The sequence below is a fragment of the Microtus oregoni genome, unplaced genomic scaffold, assembly GCF_018167655.1.
Source record: "Microtus oregoni isolate MIOR12 unplaced genomic scaffold, Mior012 000054F_ref0000373, whole genome shotgun sequence".
Lineage (NCBI taxonomy): Eukaryota > Metazoa > Chordata > Mammalia > Rodentia > Cricetidae > Microtus > Microtus oregoni.
This window is the reverse complement of record NW_024543830.1, coordinates 12,265,587-12,281,443: the sequence shown is the minus strand read 5'-3', so window position 1 is coordinate 12,281,443 and position 15,857 is coordinate 12,265,587. Positions and strand designations below refer to the sequence as shown.

The window sequence follows — 15,857 nt, the reverse complement described above, 5'->3', positions numbered from 1 at the left end:
ACCAGGCTGGCCTCGAACTCACAGAGATCCGCCTGCCTCTGCCTCCCAAGTGCTGGGATTAAAGGCGTGCGCCTCCATCGCCCGGCACATTAAGATATTCCTGACTTTAACGTGTTGCCCCCCATTAGCCTTCCCAAGTTCTTTACACTGATTTCCTTATTCCAGGAAGACTTAGAAAACAGGGTTTGGGAGTTGGCAAGGTTACCACCTTGGTTCAGCAAGTCGTCCCTGCCCTCGAGTGCATGGCCTGAGTTTGTTCCCAGGACCCACATGATTGAAGAAAAGAGCCAACTTCCAAAAGTTGTACTCTGGTTTTTATGCTTAACAGTTCTGTTACTTGATAAGCAAGAGGAAGTCAACACCTTGCCAGGTCCTCAGTAAACCTGACTTCCAACAGGGTTGTTGCTTCATTTTATTGTGCTGTAGAAATCAGCCTGTGCTGTTGTAGACAGGACAGGTTTTCTGCGAAACCTCTCGTGTTTGGCTCCAGGTACACTGTTGAACACTGTTTCTTTGTCATCCAAACCTCTGGTTGTCCCTCTCATCAGTGCCCGATCCTAGCGCCTTGTTTCTGAAATTTTGGTGCTAGACTTATTTATTCATGGAACACTTGACATATTCTCTCCAGATTTATACATCTGAGTGCCATCTTATAATTTACAGATGGGGCCTTGTGTTGTGTTTGTAAGAGACGGTCTTGCTGTGTAGCCCAGGCTGCCTTCAGCTTGACATCTGCTTCAGTCTTGTGTTTATATCACCAAGCCCAGGCCTAGTTTAGAGTTCTGTATTAAATTATCTAGTAGACCTGATGTCCATGACCAGCTTCTTGTTTCTCAACAGTCCACCTATTGAAAAGCAAAGAAAGAAAAGATTAGTAAATACAGAATAAAACTGGACGGTAGCTGTTGTTAAATTCTCCTTTAAACATATGGTGTATATAATAGCATATCCCTTCCGAGGACAAGTACCAGTTGCACAAAAAAAAAAAAAAAGGCAGGAGGATCTCTGGGAGTTCGAGGCCAGCCTGTTTTACAAGAGCTAGTTCCGGGACAGGCACCAAAGCTGCAGAGAAACCCTGTCTCGACAAACCAAAAAAAAAAAAAAAAAAAAGACCAGTTGCATGCCTCTTCAAATCCAAGGTATCAAAAAGCATTCTGAGACTGGTGGTACTAGAGCATGACATCACTGTCGCCCCGGTCCTGGGGGGTGGATGGAGGAGTTATGCATAAAAATGATCACCTCTCACCATTCAAGGCAATGCTGTTGGTATAAAGTCACTGTGAATGTTGAATTAGTCAATGAAACTGTCTTGTTTCTTTTGAGACAATCTAACTTAACAATCCTGTCATAGTTGAGATGAATGAAGCTATGTAACAACATTCTCTATAAAGCTTTCAGTGCTTAAGAATATTAAACCACATTTCAACGTTACCCATGGGAGCCATTTTTAAGCAGTAAAATCGTGAAAAAAAGCACAGAAGAGCAAAAGCCATGACATTAAATAGATCACTGTTTATGAGGGCTAAAGCAAGGAGGCAGTGTCACAGTGCTTTGCCTCAGCTGGGGACATGGACACAGACACCTCTTTCCTGCTGCTCTGTGGATTCCCTTTAAACTTGCAAACCTATGCTCTTATGAAGACCAACTGCATCTGGTATGGCCTTTCCCTTGGTATGTGGTAGACTAATCAATTTCAGTACTTTAGTTTCAGACAGGTTTCCAGTAGCCTTGGGGAGTATAATTTGAACACAAAGGTTAGAGACTATTCAAATGATGATTTCTAGAACCTAAAGAACTGAGTATTAAGCAAACAGCTAACAATGGTGGCGCAAGTCTTTAGTCTCAACTGAGGCAGGCAGAATCTCTGAGTTCAAGGCCAGTCTGATCTACAAAAAAAAAAAAGTTAAGAAAATACAAAGCTGCCCTGAGAAGCTGTGACTTTATTCCACTTACGGATCCCTAACATTAACTTCCAGCCTGCTGCTGTTGTGGGTCTGACTCTGTGCAATCAACCTTCCAACTAGGAAGCTGAGACGCAATGAAAGCTTCCAGAAATTGCTGAGCTGATTTTCGGTGGGTGCGGACGAGCCATTCCAGACATCTAGGACTGTGCCCATGAAAACAGCAACTTTCAAAGCAGAGCCTTCCAGACACGTGTAGAGTGGCCCCATCCAAACCAGAGGCACTCCCCATCGAATGCTTACCCGCGTTTTTACATAGACAACTACCTGTGTTCAGGAGATGGGCCTGAGCAGAGAAAGGGCTGAGATCCTCGGGTAGCCAAATTGGCTGGTCAGACTTGGTAATGTGATGAGCACAGTTTTAAGACTGTTGGTAGAGAAATGGCTTAGTTAGGAATCGGGGTATCTGCTTACTCCGTCATGTTACCTTTTTTAAAAAGATTTGTTTATTTATTTATTATATATTATGTATACAGTGTTCTGCAGGCCAGAAGAGGGCACCAGATCTCATTATGAGATGGTTGTGAGCCACCATATGGTTGCTAGGAATTGAACTTAGTACCTCTAGAAAAGCAGCCAGTGCTCTTAACCGCTGAACTATCTCTCTGGAGCCAGGGTCTGGTTATCTTGAGTAAATGATGTCATGGGATTCTGGTTATCAGGTGGAACCTTGGATGAATTGGAGTTCCTAACTACTTAAGCTATTGTAAGAAAATAGCCAGGCAGCTTTTTTCCTAAACAATTTCTATATGCCTAAAACTGCAATTTTGGATTTTGTTTTTGAGGGCATCCTCCCATGTAGCCCAAAGTTGTGAAAATTCATAGCTGCCCTGTGTTAGCCTCCCAAGAAGTAGGCTTACAGGCTTGGGCCACCATGCCCCCTCCCCCCTCAACTAGCAACAATTTTTAGGAGTCTGTTATCTTTCTTCCTCTGGGGCTTCCTAAGTAAAAAGGGACAGGGGAGGTGTGACAGTGGCATTGTCTGGCTACTCTCCTGGTTTTTTCTCTAGTTCACATAATCGATTTCTAGGACGTGAAATTTTCCCTTGCTCCATTTCCCCACCCCTGTAGCCTTGATTCTTGCTCACATGGCACTTCCTGTTGCTAAGGCCTGTTTTTCCTGGCCTTCTTGGTGGTTGTCCGGGAGGTACAGAGTTAACCCAGCAGGAGCTTGACCCTGTTTGGGACATTCCCTCCTGTAGGTTAGACTGTGTGGCCTGCTGTGGGGAACCACTTTGGAGAACAGCAGAAGCTTTGGTACGTCTGGAACTCTGGTACATTCAATCTTTCTTGCTATCTATTTCATTTCCGGGATAAATAGGTGCAGAGGCTTGTTTTGTATTTGTTGTTATGGTAGCCCCACCCCCTTTAGTTTGTCTAAACACATTGGTCTTATTTCTTTTTTCTAATGCAGCCGCTGTTAATCATTTTTTTGCCAAACATAACTGTACCTTGCTCTCGGGGTGCTAATTATATTTTGACGACTGAACAACACTGATTTACCGCTAACAAGTAGCAAAGAGTAACACTAACCGAAGTGCAATTAGGAGCCCAAATACATGGCTCAAGGGCATGAATCTCCAGCCTTGAAATATTGAAGCCTGTGTGGCCCGGAAAAGTAAGGACTAGTTCTTGACAGCAGCTCTTGTCCTTTTCTCCCACACGCACACACCTTTATCTAGAGAGACACTTGCTCGCCCTTCACCCCTCAACTTTGACTCCAGCCTTCCTCTCTGTGTCGGAAAGCCAGAGCAGGGAAATGGGGGAGGGGGCGTGCCGCTCGCTTCCTCACTGGCTTATGGCCCTGGCAGTCTGGGGGAGGTGCTGGACGAGCGGCCCCAGTCCAGCTGCAGCCGACCCGTGTCCGGGGCCCTGCCCTTTGCTCTGGTGCTCTTCACTAAGTCCCGAGGCTCTGGAGAGTGGGCGTGGGAGTAGCCCTAGTTGAGACTCCAAGGTCCTCCCGGCTGTTTAGGGGGCCCCAGGCGATAGCCGCGTTCGGAGCCTGGCTACCAGCCAGGGGAGGGAGCTTGGGGTAAGGGGAGGGCCCTGAGGGAGGGGTCAGACTCCTTAGGAAAGAGTTAATGCGAAGAGGGGGAGGGGATAGGACGAAGAGCCCAAAAGGAAGGCTCAGGTAGGAGAAGGACGGAGGAGGGGTGGCTGGCGGGGAGGCTGTAGCTGGCAGGAGCAGACGTCAGAGGTAGGGGGCTTTTCCCCTTTGCACCCTCACCCCAGAGCAGCCAACTCTAAATCGCGGCGGCGACTTTCAGTTTCATTTCCACGGACCCTCCTGCCTGGGCCGCAGCCGCCGCCGCGATGCCCAGCAAGTTCAGCTGCCGAAAGCTCCGGGAGGTTGGCCAGAGGTTCGAGAGTTTCCTGGCCGAACGGGGACTGGACCTGGAGACAGATCGCGAGCGGCTGCGGGCGATTTACAACCGCGACTTCAAGCCCAGGTACGGACCGGCCCACCACGGGCCCCAAGGCTCCGGGCCAGCGCCGGGGCGGTGGGGCCACCTTCCCGCCGCGGGTGCACAGGGATGCAGCCCCGGGCCGATAGGGCCGGTCCGGTGCTGGCAGACCTCCTTCCGCGCCTGCCCACGCCCAGCCAGCGCCACCCCGAGCCCTCCCGCTCTGCACAGCCCGGCCGGGCGGGGAGGGGTCGGTGCCCACGCGTGGCTCGCAGCAACCGGGGCTCAGTGGTGGGGGAGGGGAGCCCCACAGGGAAGGCGCTGCAGGCGCGGGCTAAGCGGGGATGGATCCCCGCCCCCTCGTTGAGGGGCCACTGCCCCCACGGTCCACGCTACGGGAGAGCTGAAGAGGCCCAGGGTAGGCGGGAGACTCTCCGGGAGCTTCAGGGAGAAAAAGCACAAACTGCGTAGGCAGTCAAACCTCCATTAGCACCTGTGGCTTCTCCATGGAGACCCAGGGCCAGGGACAGCCTCCTGGAGGCCCCTTTTCCCCATGGCTGAGATATTTGGTTTCCTTTTCCTGTTACCACCCAAGTGAAAAATCAAAGAGACTTCTGTCAAACCATAGACGCGTGCTTCGAAACACCTCTATCAACAGGCTGCTGCCTTGGATGGAAGACGAAGAAGCAATTTAACTGGGATGGGTATAAAGAGTTGCACTAATAAATAGGGAAATGGGATTGGGACTTAACAGATTTTTGAGAGACTTTGAGTTGCAACTACCTAAAATGCCTGTATGGGTGAGATATGGCTGCTGTGTTTGGGGGCAAGTCTTAGACGGAATTAGTAATGGCAGCGTGGCTTGAGGCTAGGGAGAACATAGGGATTGTCTCTGTCTACCAGAATATTAGTTACTAATGAACATATGTCTTGAAAGGAGTATTAAGAGGGTTGAGCAGCTTCTGAAAAAGAGGTGAAGAGACGATGCTGACCTGTTTTATGCTCCACATTCTGCTGGGCACTGTGGGAACACACAGATGAACACTGCAGTGAACATCGAAGGCTATGATAGGCATACAGCGTGTAGTCTGTAGTGTACCCTGTACTGTACGACAGGGTAAAGTGGTGGTGATAGAGACAGTAAGGACAACGTTGGAAGGAAAGAACCCTTGCCAGGGGATAGTCAACCCCCGCCCATGTGTGTTCACCCATGCCTGTTAAGCCCGGGAAGGGGGGGGGGGGGGGGCTCTGAACACAAGTCAGGTACTCTGGCAGGAGGGGAGAGAGAGCATAACTCCAAACACACCGGATTGCTAGGGAGCCGTAGCAGTAGCAGTTGGAGACGTCAGTGCCTTGTTTACTGAATGAAAACATTGCACACCAAGAGCAATCCTTGCTATAGGCAGTCGAGGATGAGAGAGTTGATCGGGTCTCCAGAGCAGGGGAGTTTCTCACTAAACTAACTTAGACTTCTTAGTACAACTGAGATGGAGAGACCTAAAGCCAAGGGTGGAGGGAGCCAAATTCAAGGCCCAGTCAAGAAGGCTCGGACTTTAAGTTTAACCCAGCAGTCTTTGTCAACTCCAAAACTGATAAACTTTTCAGTTCCTGGCAGAAGGCAACTATGGTGAGTTGCATACCAAAAAAAAAAAAAAAAAAAACCCAAAAAACTATGTGCAATAGATAGAGGGATTGATCTGTTTATTTTAGTCAAGTTTATTACTGCCTAGACTAGCCTCAAACTTTTGAACTTCTCCCGCCTCAGGTTCCCAAATCCTGAAATAGCAGATTTGACTTAAAGTGCCATTTCTGGCTGCTATAATGTGTTAGATTTTAAATCTTTTGTTGTTGGGGTTTGGTGTTTTGTTTTAAGATTTTTTTTTTTTACTTTATGTGTGCATGTACATACTATATGTATTCCAGTGCCCACAAGGCCTAAAGAGGGCATCAGATTCCCTGGAGCTGGAGATATATATACATACATATGTATGTATATGTAGTTATGAGCTATTCACCACTGGTGCTTGAGACTCTAACTCTAGTCACCATCTCTCCAATCCCCTGTTTGGCTTTTGAGACAGAATTTCATGTACCCCAGGCTAGACTCTAAATTACTAGGTAGCCAAGGCTGATCTTGACTTTCTGATTTCTCCTTTCTCCACCTCTTGTGTGCTAGAACTATAGGCACGCCCCCCACCATAGCTGGGGTTTGCTCCTATTTTTTTTTCCAATTTATTTTGCAGTGCTGGAGATTGAACCCAGGGCCTTGCATTTGCTAGGCAAGCAAACCCTCCACCACTGAACGGCATCTGTAGCCCTAAGGTAATTTTTACTGTATGCCCTTGTGTTTCACCCAAATAAAACTGGGAGACTGACCTTGGCCTTGAAGGAAAGATTTAGTGCGGCAGAGGAGGAAGAAAGCCCCAGAATGTGGGTTTATATCCTGTCATGAGACCTACTCAACAAAACAGGAATGTTTGACTTGGGTATTTTAGAGACGCTCATGGTGCGTAGTATGTTCCCCAAGTCACTCGAGAAAGCAGAAGTTGGGGTGGGTTTTATTGAATGCCCCTTTCTCCCAGCTGGTGGGGAGTTCTATGTGGACAGAGGCTAAGCTTTCTGTGTATCCCCGACCCCCCTTTTTTTTTTTTTTTTTTTTTAGTTTTTCGAGACAGGGTTTCTCTGTAGCTTTGGAGCCTGTCCTGGAACTAGCTCTTGTAGACCAGGCTGGCCTCGAACTCACAGAGATCCACCTGCCTCTGCCTCCCGAGTGCTGGGATTAAAGGCGTGCACCACCACCGCCCGGCTCCCCCACCCCTTTTTAATAGGGTCTTCTGTACCCCAAGCTGACCTTGATGGCTCTGAGCTGCTTTCCCTTCTCCAGTATTGGAGAGTCTACCTCGGAGGGCTTTGTGTGAGCTAGGCAAACACTCCACTACCAATTGAATTCCATCCCCAGCCCCTCCTATCCAGTGAGTACGTGTGTGTGGATTGAACTTGGGTCATCGGATTTGATGGCAAAGCACCACTCCCCCTTCAGCCATCTCGTCAGCCCTGCTATGTGTTCTTGCAGGTGGATCTCTGTGAGTTCGAGACCAGCCTGGTCTACAGAGCTAGTTCTAGGACAGGCTCCAAAGCCACAGAGAAACCCTGTCTCGAAAAACCAAAAAAAAAAAAAAAAAAGCAGACTGAGATTAATGGCTTCTTCCTCTAGAGTCTCACAGCTTACTCTTTCCACACTGCCCATAGTCTGTTCACAACCGGATTGCACTGCTTCTCATTAGAGCTCCACGCTGCCTTCCCCAGCACGCTTACAAGTCCCCTGCCTTTACTTCTGTGTCTCAGCTCTCAGTCCTCAACATAGCGTTTGTATGTAGTAGATGCCCAGAAAATGCTTGCAGAGACCAGTTGGATTCCAGTTGACCAAGAGAATGGGCTTGCCTGAACATAGCAAGTCAGCCTTCCTAGGAGTTCTGGGGACCTCCCACTAGGAGGAATAGCTGCTTCCCAAGGAGGTGACTTTATATTAAGTGAACAAGAGGCGGGAGCTGGAGCCCACAGGAGGTAATGGAAGTAGTTAGATTTGCTTTGTTAGTCTTACTTTTTTTTTTTCTTGGTACTTGGGGATGAAACCCAGGACCTTGCATAGGGCAGGTAAGTGCTCTCCAATTGAGCTACTTACTCCAGCTGTTTTGTTATCAACCTTTTTTTGGTGGGAGAGGGCAGTGAAGCAGGATCCTGCTAGGCTGTCCAAAATCTCACTGTGTTTGACCTCAACTTTGGGACTATTGTTTTGTCTCAGCCTTGGACATTCCTCCTGACTCAACTGCCTCAGTGCTCCTGGGATTATAGATAATATAGATGAAAGCCTTCAAAATAAAAGACCGAGAGCCTTGCCTAGCGGCACATGCCTGTAATACCAGCATTTGACGGGTAGGGGGCCCTTGGCATATAGCAAGTTTGAAGTCATCCTGGGCTATATAATACAATGTCTCAGAAAAGTCAAAATTGCTGGGTGATGGTGCTGCACACCTTTAATCCCAGCACTCGGGAGGCAGAGGCAGGCGGATCTCTGAGAGCTAGGTCAGCCTGGTCTACAGAGCTAGTTCCAGGACTGCTAGGGTGGTTATACAGAGAAACCCTGTCTCAGAAAACAACAACAAAACCCCAAAATTCAAAAGCACCTTCTACCCAACGTTCAGGGGTCATCTTAGAAGAAGGGTGAGGAAAGCGTGAGAGCAGAAAGAGGGGCTGCTGTGTGAAGAGCTGTCGCCACGGGACTTGACGAGACCTTGAACTCACAGTGGCTCTGGTCACCAGAGAATTTCAGCACGGACGGGGAAGGAGTTCACAAGGCCCCACCCCTAGCTGAGGACTTCTGTGAGGATAAAACATTCAGGGAGTTGGAGGTGGGATGGAAGGTGAATATGATCAAAACATACGATATGTTTGAAGTTCTCAAAAAATAAATAAAATGTTAATCAAAAATAGGCGCTGGAGCAATGGCTCAGGGTTTAAGAGCACTTCATGCTTTCACAGAAGGCCAGATTTCAATTCTCAGAGCCCACGTGGCAGCTAACAGCTATCTGTCACTCCAGTTCCAGGACATTATGACACTTTCTGGCCTCTGCAGGTACCGAACACGCCACAGGCTGTGTGCAGATGTACATATAGCAAAACACTTCTTCATATAAAATAAAAATCTATTTTTAAAAAAAAAAGTCAAAAGCAAACCAATAAGATAAAATAGACTGATGTAGTCAAGGTTTTAGAAATATTCTTGGCTTTTTGCATTGAGAGTGTTTTGGTGTCTTTCCCCACCATCCCTCAGTGAAAACTGCACTATTCTTAGTAGCCTAGTAGTTTACGTAGCCTTCGTAAAACTGTGTCTGCCTGCAACAGCGATAGCAATACATCTGTCCCTATTGTTGACTTGTTGACTCTGTGTGTGTGTGTGTGTGTGTGTGTGTGTGTGTGTGTGAGAGAGAGAGAGAGAGAGACAGAGAGACAGAGAGAGAGAGAGAGAGAGAGAGCGAGAGACTATGTTTAATTAGGTTGGGTTCAAACTGGCCACAATCCTCCTGCCTCAACTTCCTAAGTACTGGAATGGCAGGCATGATGGCTCATGGCTGTAATTGCAGTGGTAGAGAGGTAGAGGCAGAGAGAGCACCCCACAGGTTTAAGGCTAGCCTTGGCTACATGGCTAGGATTTGTTTCAAAAATCCCCCCAAAATAAATCCAAACCTGATTTTGACGCACTAATGAGAACTGCACCCTGAGTTTGTAAGACTCCATGTCGCTTTAAGATCACTTCCAAGTCTGACACTAGATTCTGATTTGGTTTTATTGTTGTTGCTGTTTGTTGTTTTGCTTGTTTGTTTTTGATTGGCCGCCATTTGAGAAACAACAGAGGCCAATAGTGGGGCAGCGGGCTCTAAGGACTTTGTAAAGACCGGAAAGCCTGCTGAGAAGCAGTGATGGGAGTGGCTAAAGTGCCTGTGGATAAGTGACAAGAGTCAGCATGGGTGGTGATAATCCTCAGGGTGTGAGTGTTACAGCCCTGGGGCTGCAAAGATGTCTTGGCCTATCAGGAAGCCAGGCTATACCTAGAGCCACAATAGGACAGCTCTGGGGGCTGGAGCTGCTGGAGGACCACAGCTCAGCCCTGAAGGGAGAGATGTCCTGACTTGTTCAGGTGACTCTGTGGGACAGAGCCTTGGAGTGAGAGGTGGGGAAGTCAGGTGATTCCTGACTCCAAGGTGCCCTGGATGGTTGCTCGGTTCCCCAAGGGAACATCTCAGCAAGGTTCTTTTATTCTGTGCCAGCAAATGAAGATCTTCAGCCAAGACTCTTGAGAAAGAGTTATATTTATGCCTGGTGATGGTGTCACAAGCCTTTAATCCCAGCACTTGGGAGGCAGAGGCAGCTGGATCTCTGAGGTCGAGGCCAGTCTGGTCTACAGAGCAAGTTCAAGAACAGCAAGGGCTACACAGAGAAACCCTATCAAGAGAGGGAGAGAGATTTATTGAGGAAGGAGAAGTCTGATTTCAGGGTCAGGGCATGTTTCTTAGGTTCTCAGTTCAGGGCTAAAAGTGTTTCTTTCACTAGCTCTGGTTTAAAGGCCAGGGTGGGTTTCTTTGGCTGGCACCTTTTCCCTGCAATAATGGTTTCTGTGTTGGAAAGAACTGTGAGAAACAGACAAGGTCATGCATTTGGGTACTTAGCACACCACCCAGTAAGCACTCAGCAAAGTGTTCTGCAGGTAGAGCTGCTGCTGTAGCTGCTGCATGTCATTGTAACTATGATCAGTGTGGCGTACCAAAGGGGACAGTGGGTTTGTGCGCTGTGGAGTTGTTAGTGGGCATGTGCCTGGGTCTGTGTTCGGTGCCCCTGCCTACGAATGTGATAGACCAGGCATGGGAGGAGAGATGGCAAGGTCAGAAGCAGTTAACAGAGCCTAGATAAAATGGCGACAGATAGGCCGAGGCCACTTTCAGAGGCAACACAAAAGTCGTGTTATGCAAGGTTCCTGGAAGATGTAATCTCGTCTCTTGGGAGGTAGCGGCAGGAGAGTCTTTGCAAGCTGGAGGCAAGTCAGAGCTACATAGTGAGACCCCGTCAGCTGTGTGACTGACCAAGAAGGTAAGGATTTAAATAAGGTACTTTAAAAAATATTTAACAGGGCTGGAGAGATGGCTCAGTGGTTAAGAGCATTGCCTGCTCTTCCAAAGGTCATGAGTTCAATTCCCGGCAACCACATGGTGGCTCACAACCATCTGTAACGAGGTCTGCTGTCCTCTTCTGGTCTGCAAACACACACAGATTAAATATTGTATACATAATAAATAAATAAATAAAATATTTAACAGACAGTGGCAAAAGCTAGCTAGGCAAGAAGTGTCTTGTGCCTGGTGGAGGCAGGAGGATCGGGAGTTTAGGCCAGCCTGAGCTACAAGAGACCTTGTCTCAATTTTAAAAAAGAATGTAAAAAATGTCAACAGTTAGCTGGGTGGCGGGGGCACATGGCACAGACCTTTCATCCAGCACTCCAGCACTCAGGAGGCTGAGGAAGGCAGATCTCTGTGAGTTTAAGGCCAGCCTAGTCTGTGGATCTTTCCAGCTAGGACTGTTACACAGAGAAACCCTATCTTGAAAAACTTAAAAAAAAAAAAATTAAACAGTTGAAACTTTCTGCTGTTGGGGACTGGAAAGCGGACATTCTGAAGCTCTTACTAATGAGAACATAAATGTGTAATGCTGGTCTAGGAGGCAATTTTGCAGAAATGACCAGTTGTACTGGGTGTGGTGGCAGAAGCCTATAAATTTCAAAGGCTGAGACAGTGGGAGCATGAGCTAGAGACCAGCTTCTAGCGCCAAAAGAAAATTACCTTCCTACTAAAGTTGTGAAAGTTTGTTCTTTCTCTTTGGCCCACCCAGAAATCCTACTTCCGAGAGTGTGTCTCACTGGAACTGTTTAAAGGACAGGTTTGTCCATGCCTACGATTATTATACCACCCAAAGATGTGGGGAGCCTGCCTCTGTCCTTGGAGAATTGACTTCCCCGCTTAAATTAAAGGTGTCGTACTTTCCGCAACTCTTCAGAGGAGAAAGATGGCACTGTAAAACATTGTCCCAGAACTGTGTTTGTGTGTGTATAGTCAAGAAGGGTGCTCATCAAGTAACAGGTTGGTGTGTACCCACTTCAGCACGGGTTTGGAATAAAGGCCTTTTTACACCGCATGTGCAGTGCTGTCTGGCTTCCATGCTTAACTCTCTCATTGAATTCCTTTCTCATTTCTCCTTATGCGTGCGTACTTAAACCTAGGTAAGTTTACCTACATGGGACTATTAGCTTCTCTTCTGTCCTTTTCTTTTTTTCCTTGTTGGTTTTTTGTTTGTTTGTTTTTTGGGACAGGGTTTCCCTGTGTAGTCCTGGCTGTCCTGAAACTCCCTCTGTAGACCAGGCTGGCCTCCAACTCAGAGATTTCCCTGCCTCTACCTTTTGATTGCTGGGATTGAAAGCGTGCGCCACCACTGCCCATCTGTCATTTTCTATCATTATTTCCACTGTAGACTCCTCCATATCCACATCCCAATTTTGTTCCTTTTAAAATTATATTTATTTAGTGTGTGCTTGTGTAGAGGTCAGAGGACAATTATGGGAGTCAGCTTTTCCCCTCCGCCATATATATGTAGCTCTCAGGGGTGAGCTCAGGTTGTCAGAATGGGTGGCAAACTCCTTTACCCGTTATGTCACCCATCTTCTATTTCTTTGGGGGTTTTGTTTGTTGTTTGTTTTTGGGACAGAGTCTTAACGTGTGGCTTTAGCTGGCATGGAACTCACTAGGTAGCCCAGGCTGGCTTCAAACTCACAGAGATCCACCTCCCTCTGCCTCCCGAGTGCTGGGATTAAAGGTGTGCGCCACCATGCTCAGCTTGGTTTGTTTTAGAGACAGTGTCTTACTGTGTAGCCCTGGAGAGTCTGCACCCTATTATGTAGACTAGGTTAACATTGGATTTGGAGTGGTCTTCAGCCTCTGCCTCCCAAGTGCTGGGTGTGAGTCAGCTTGCCTGGTCCTACCATGTTCTCTCTCTCTCTCTCTCTCTCTCTCTCTCTCTCTCTGTTTTGTCTATTTTCTCTTCCTCCCTGGCCTTGTGTTGGCCTTGACTATTCTTAGACTACACCTCCCTAGGGAGGTCCCAAGCACGAGTCTTTTGTTAACTACCACAGGGGACTCCCTAATATTATTAGATTCTGGCCTTGACCTTGGTTCGAGCTTCCAGCTCCTGCTTCACATAGCCAGGGCTGCCTCTGGACCTCAGACATCTCAAACCCAGCATGGCCAATGCAAACGTGATGGTCCTTCTAGCTACTTGTCTTCTCCTTCCTCTGGGACAGTCCCAGAACCAAAGTCCTTTGGGTATTCCGGAAGCTTCCCTTGCCACTCTCTATTCTCCTTCCTGTCAGTCATCGGATTCTGCTCATTTGCATTCTAAATGTGATCAGATCTGACCCCTGCTCTGTTTCTCCCACTGCCTCATTCAGGCGTTCGGTATCTTTTAACCAAACAACTGCAGTGGCCTTCTTCTAACTGGTCTCCCTGCCTACAGTCTTGCCTCCAGCATATCCATCCTCCAATCCTGATGCCAGAGTGATCTGAAATGCAAATATGATCTTGCCACTCCCCTGCTTAAAACCCACCAACTGCAGTGGTTCTGTAACTACAGGGTAGCCTCTGACGAGGGCTGAAAGTAAGTCTCGTTACTACTCCTACTCCTGCTGTGATTAGACCTCTTCCTACTAATACAAATACTAACGCTAGCAGCTAATGTCGACCAGGCGTTTCTCACTATGCTTTCAAATGACTTAACCACTCCTTTAAAAGAGATCATAGCTTCTTCAATGTTGTCTGAATCATACTGCTCTCCTTTCTTGGGATGAAGGAGAGAGGCAGAGTTGCAGGTGTGGAACACGGGGAGATGTTCAGAGCCACAAAGGACCTTACTGTGTGCTCTTTTAAGCAACCACTCTGATTTATCCCTAGCCATGGGTTCCTAAAAATCACCAAACAGTTGCTAGGATATGCTGTAATAACACCAACGGTCCCAACAAGCCCTGAGGGAGGATAGCACTCCTCCAGATCTTGACTATGTTCATCAAATGTGTCATGTGTTTGGGAGCATCCTCAGGCTCCTGGGTACCAGAAAAGGGAAGTGAAGGTCTGCTGAAAGTCAGGGTCAAGTCCAGACTCCTGGCCTGCCATGTAAAACTATCTGGATCTGCCTGTCTCTGCCACCTCCCATCATCCCTTTCTTTGAACCTTTCACTGTACTACAAACCAGCTGTATGTGACACTAACCATCACGCTCCCTTACTGAGGTCTGCTTCATGCCAAGCACTGGGCTAATGGTTTCCTACAATGCCAGTATCTCAAGTCAGCCCCATGGTGACCTTTTAAGGCAGGACTTCAATCCCCACCTTATTTTTTTGTTTTTGGGATATTGGGGGGTAGGTTGTTTTTGTTTTTTTGGTGCTAGGCGTTGAACCTCAGGCCTCACAAATGCTAGGTAGCATTCTTAACCTCTGAGCTCCATAGACCCCAGTAGTTCAAAAGAGGAGGAAAGCAAGGTGCTGGTGGGGTAAGGTAGCCCAGCTGAAGCAGCTGGAATGTATAGCCCCATCACCCATACCCATCAGTACACAGCCCCGTCACCCATACCCATCAGTACTCAGCCCCGTCACCCATACCCATCAGTACTCAGCCCCGTCACCCATACCCATCAGTACACAGCCCCATCACCCATACCCATCAGTACACAGCCCCGTCACCCATACCCATCAGTACACAGCCCCATCACCCATACCCATCAGTTTGCTGGCCTAGTGCTTCCTCTCCCTTGAGGAAAGCCCACTCAGATACCCGCCCCTGCTCCAGACAGTCCTTAGAGGCCTGGCTTGGCCCCCTGAGCTGCTCTGGACAGTCTCAGCGACTTTGTCCCATCACACCACGCTGGCATGCATGGGTTCTCTCTGAGTGGTCCTCAAGGCTGGATCTAAGTCTGGCAGCTCGGAACCAGCCTCAGGTGCGGTGCCTGGCACCTACCATGCCTCCATGAGTGTATATGTGGAGTAGACTGCGCTCAACACTGGGCACTGAGCCCGAGGCCGCCCTGCTGACCACTTTCCTGTCTTCACCTCTCTAGGCACAAAGCCAGGCTATTTGATCTCGGGAGAAGGATCCTTTCCCTTCCTGCTTGGGTTCCACCTGCACCCTTTGACTTCCGGTGGAAACTGCTGTCCGATCCGCCACCTTGCCCACACTCTGGACATCTCTGCTCTCTATGTCCCCTTTCTCAGCCCTCCCTACAGCCTGGGACCTGTCCACTCCTATGAACCATCTTTTTCAACTTCCCCTTAACCTTAGCTCTTCCCTCCACTCCTTTTTTTAATGTTCCCAAATAGTCCCCCCTTTAAAAAAAAATCTGTTTTTCTCTCTCTCTTCCCAGCCAACAGCCCAACATTGGACTTTCTCCACAGTGCTGTTTAAGGCAGTTCTTTTGTGTTCGAAAGCCCCAATGCCTTGCTTTTAAGTTGTTGAAAATTCCTACCATCCCTAGTCGGAATCTCTGCCTCTGAGTCCTGTCCTGCCTTGAGCAGGGTTGGTATGTCCCTGCAGAGAATAAACAGCCAGCCCTTGGGCCTTCCCCAGCACCCTCTCTCCACAGCCACCCTGCCTTCCCTCACTTCCCAGTGTCCTCTGCTTCTGGCAGCTATGGGACCCCTGCCCCTGGCTTCTCCTCCATGCTGTATGGAATGAAGATTGCAAATCTGGCCTTCGTCACCAAGACTCGGGTCAGGTTCTTCAAACTAGACCGCTGGGCTGATGTGCAGCTACCAGAAAAGAGGCGAATAAAACCAGGCTCGAACATCAGCAAACAACACAGATCACTGTTGGCCAGGATCTTTCATGATAGGTGTGTGAGTGCATGC

General features: G+C 48.2%; 1 protein-coding gene across 2 annotated transcripts in view; it reads left to right on the top strand.

The window, feature by feature from the left end:
* Window positions 1-4,051: 4,051 nt before the first annotated feature.
* Window positions 4,052-15,857, top strand: part of Mov10 (Mov10 RISC complex RNA helicase) — a 22,011-nt gene continuing 10,205 nt past the window's right edge. Inside the window, exons 1-3 of one of the 2 annotated variants that reach the window (XM_041638173.1) lie at window positions 4,052-4,092; window positions 4,229-4,411; window positions 15,638-15,841. In XM_041638173.1, the coding sequence (XP_041494107.1) occupies window positions 4,275-4,411; window positions 15,638-15,841 (341 nt within the window). In that variant the 5' untranslated portion in view covers window positions 4,052-4,092; window positions 4,229-4,274. Of the gene's footprint in view, window positions 4,093-4,193; window positions 4,412-15,637; window positions 15,842-15,857 lie in introns of both variants that reach the window. The other variant, XM_041638174.1, reaches the window with a different exon arrangement.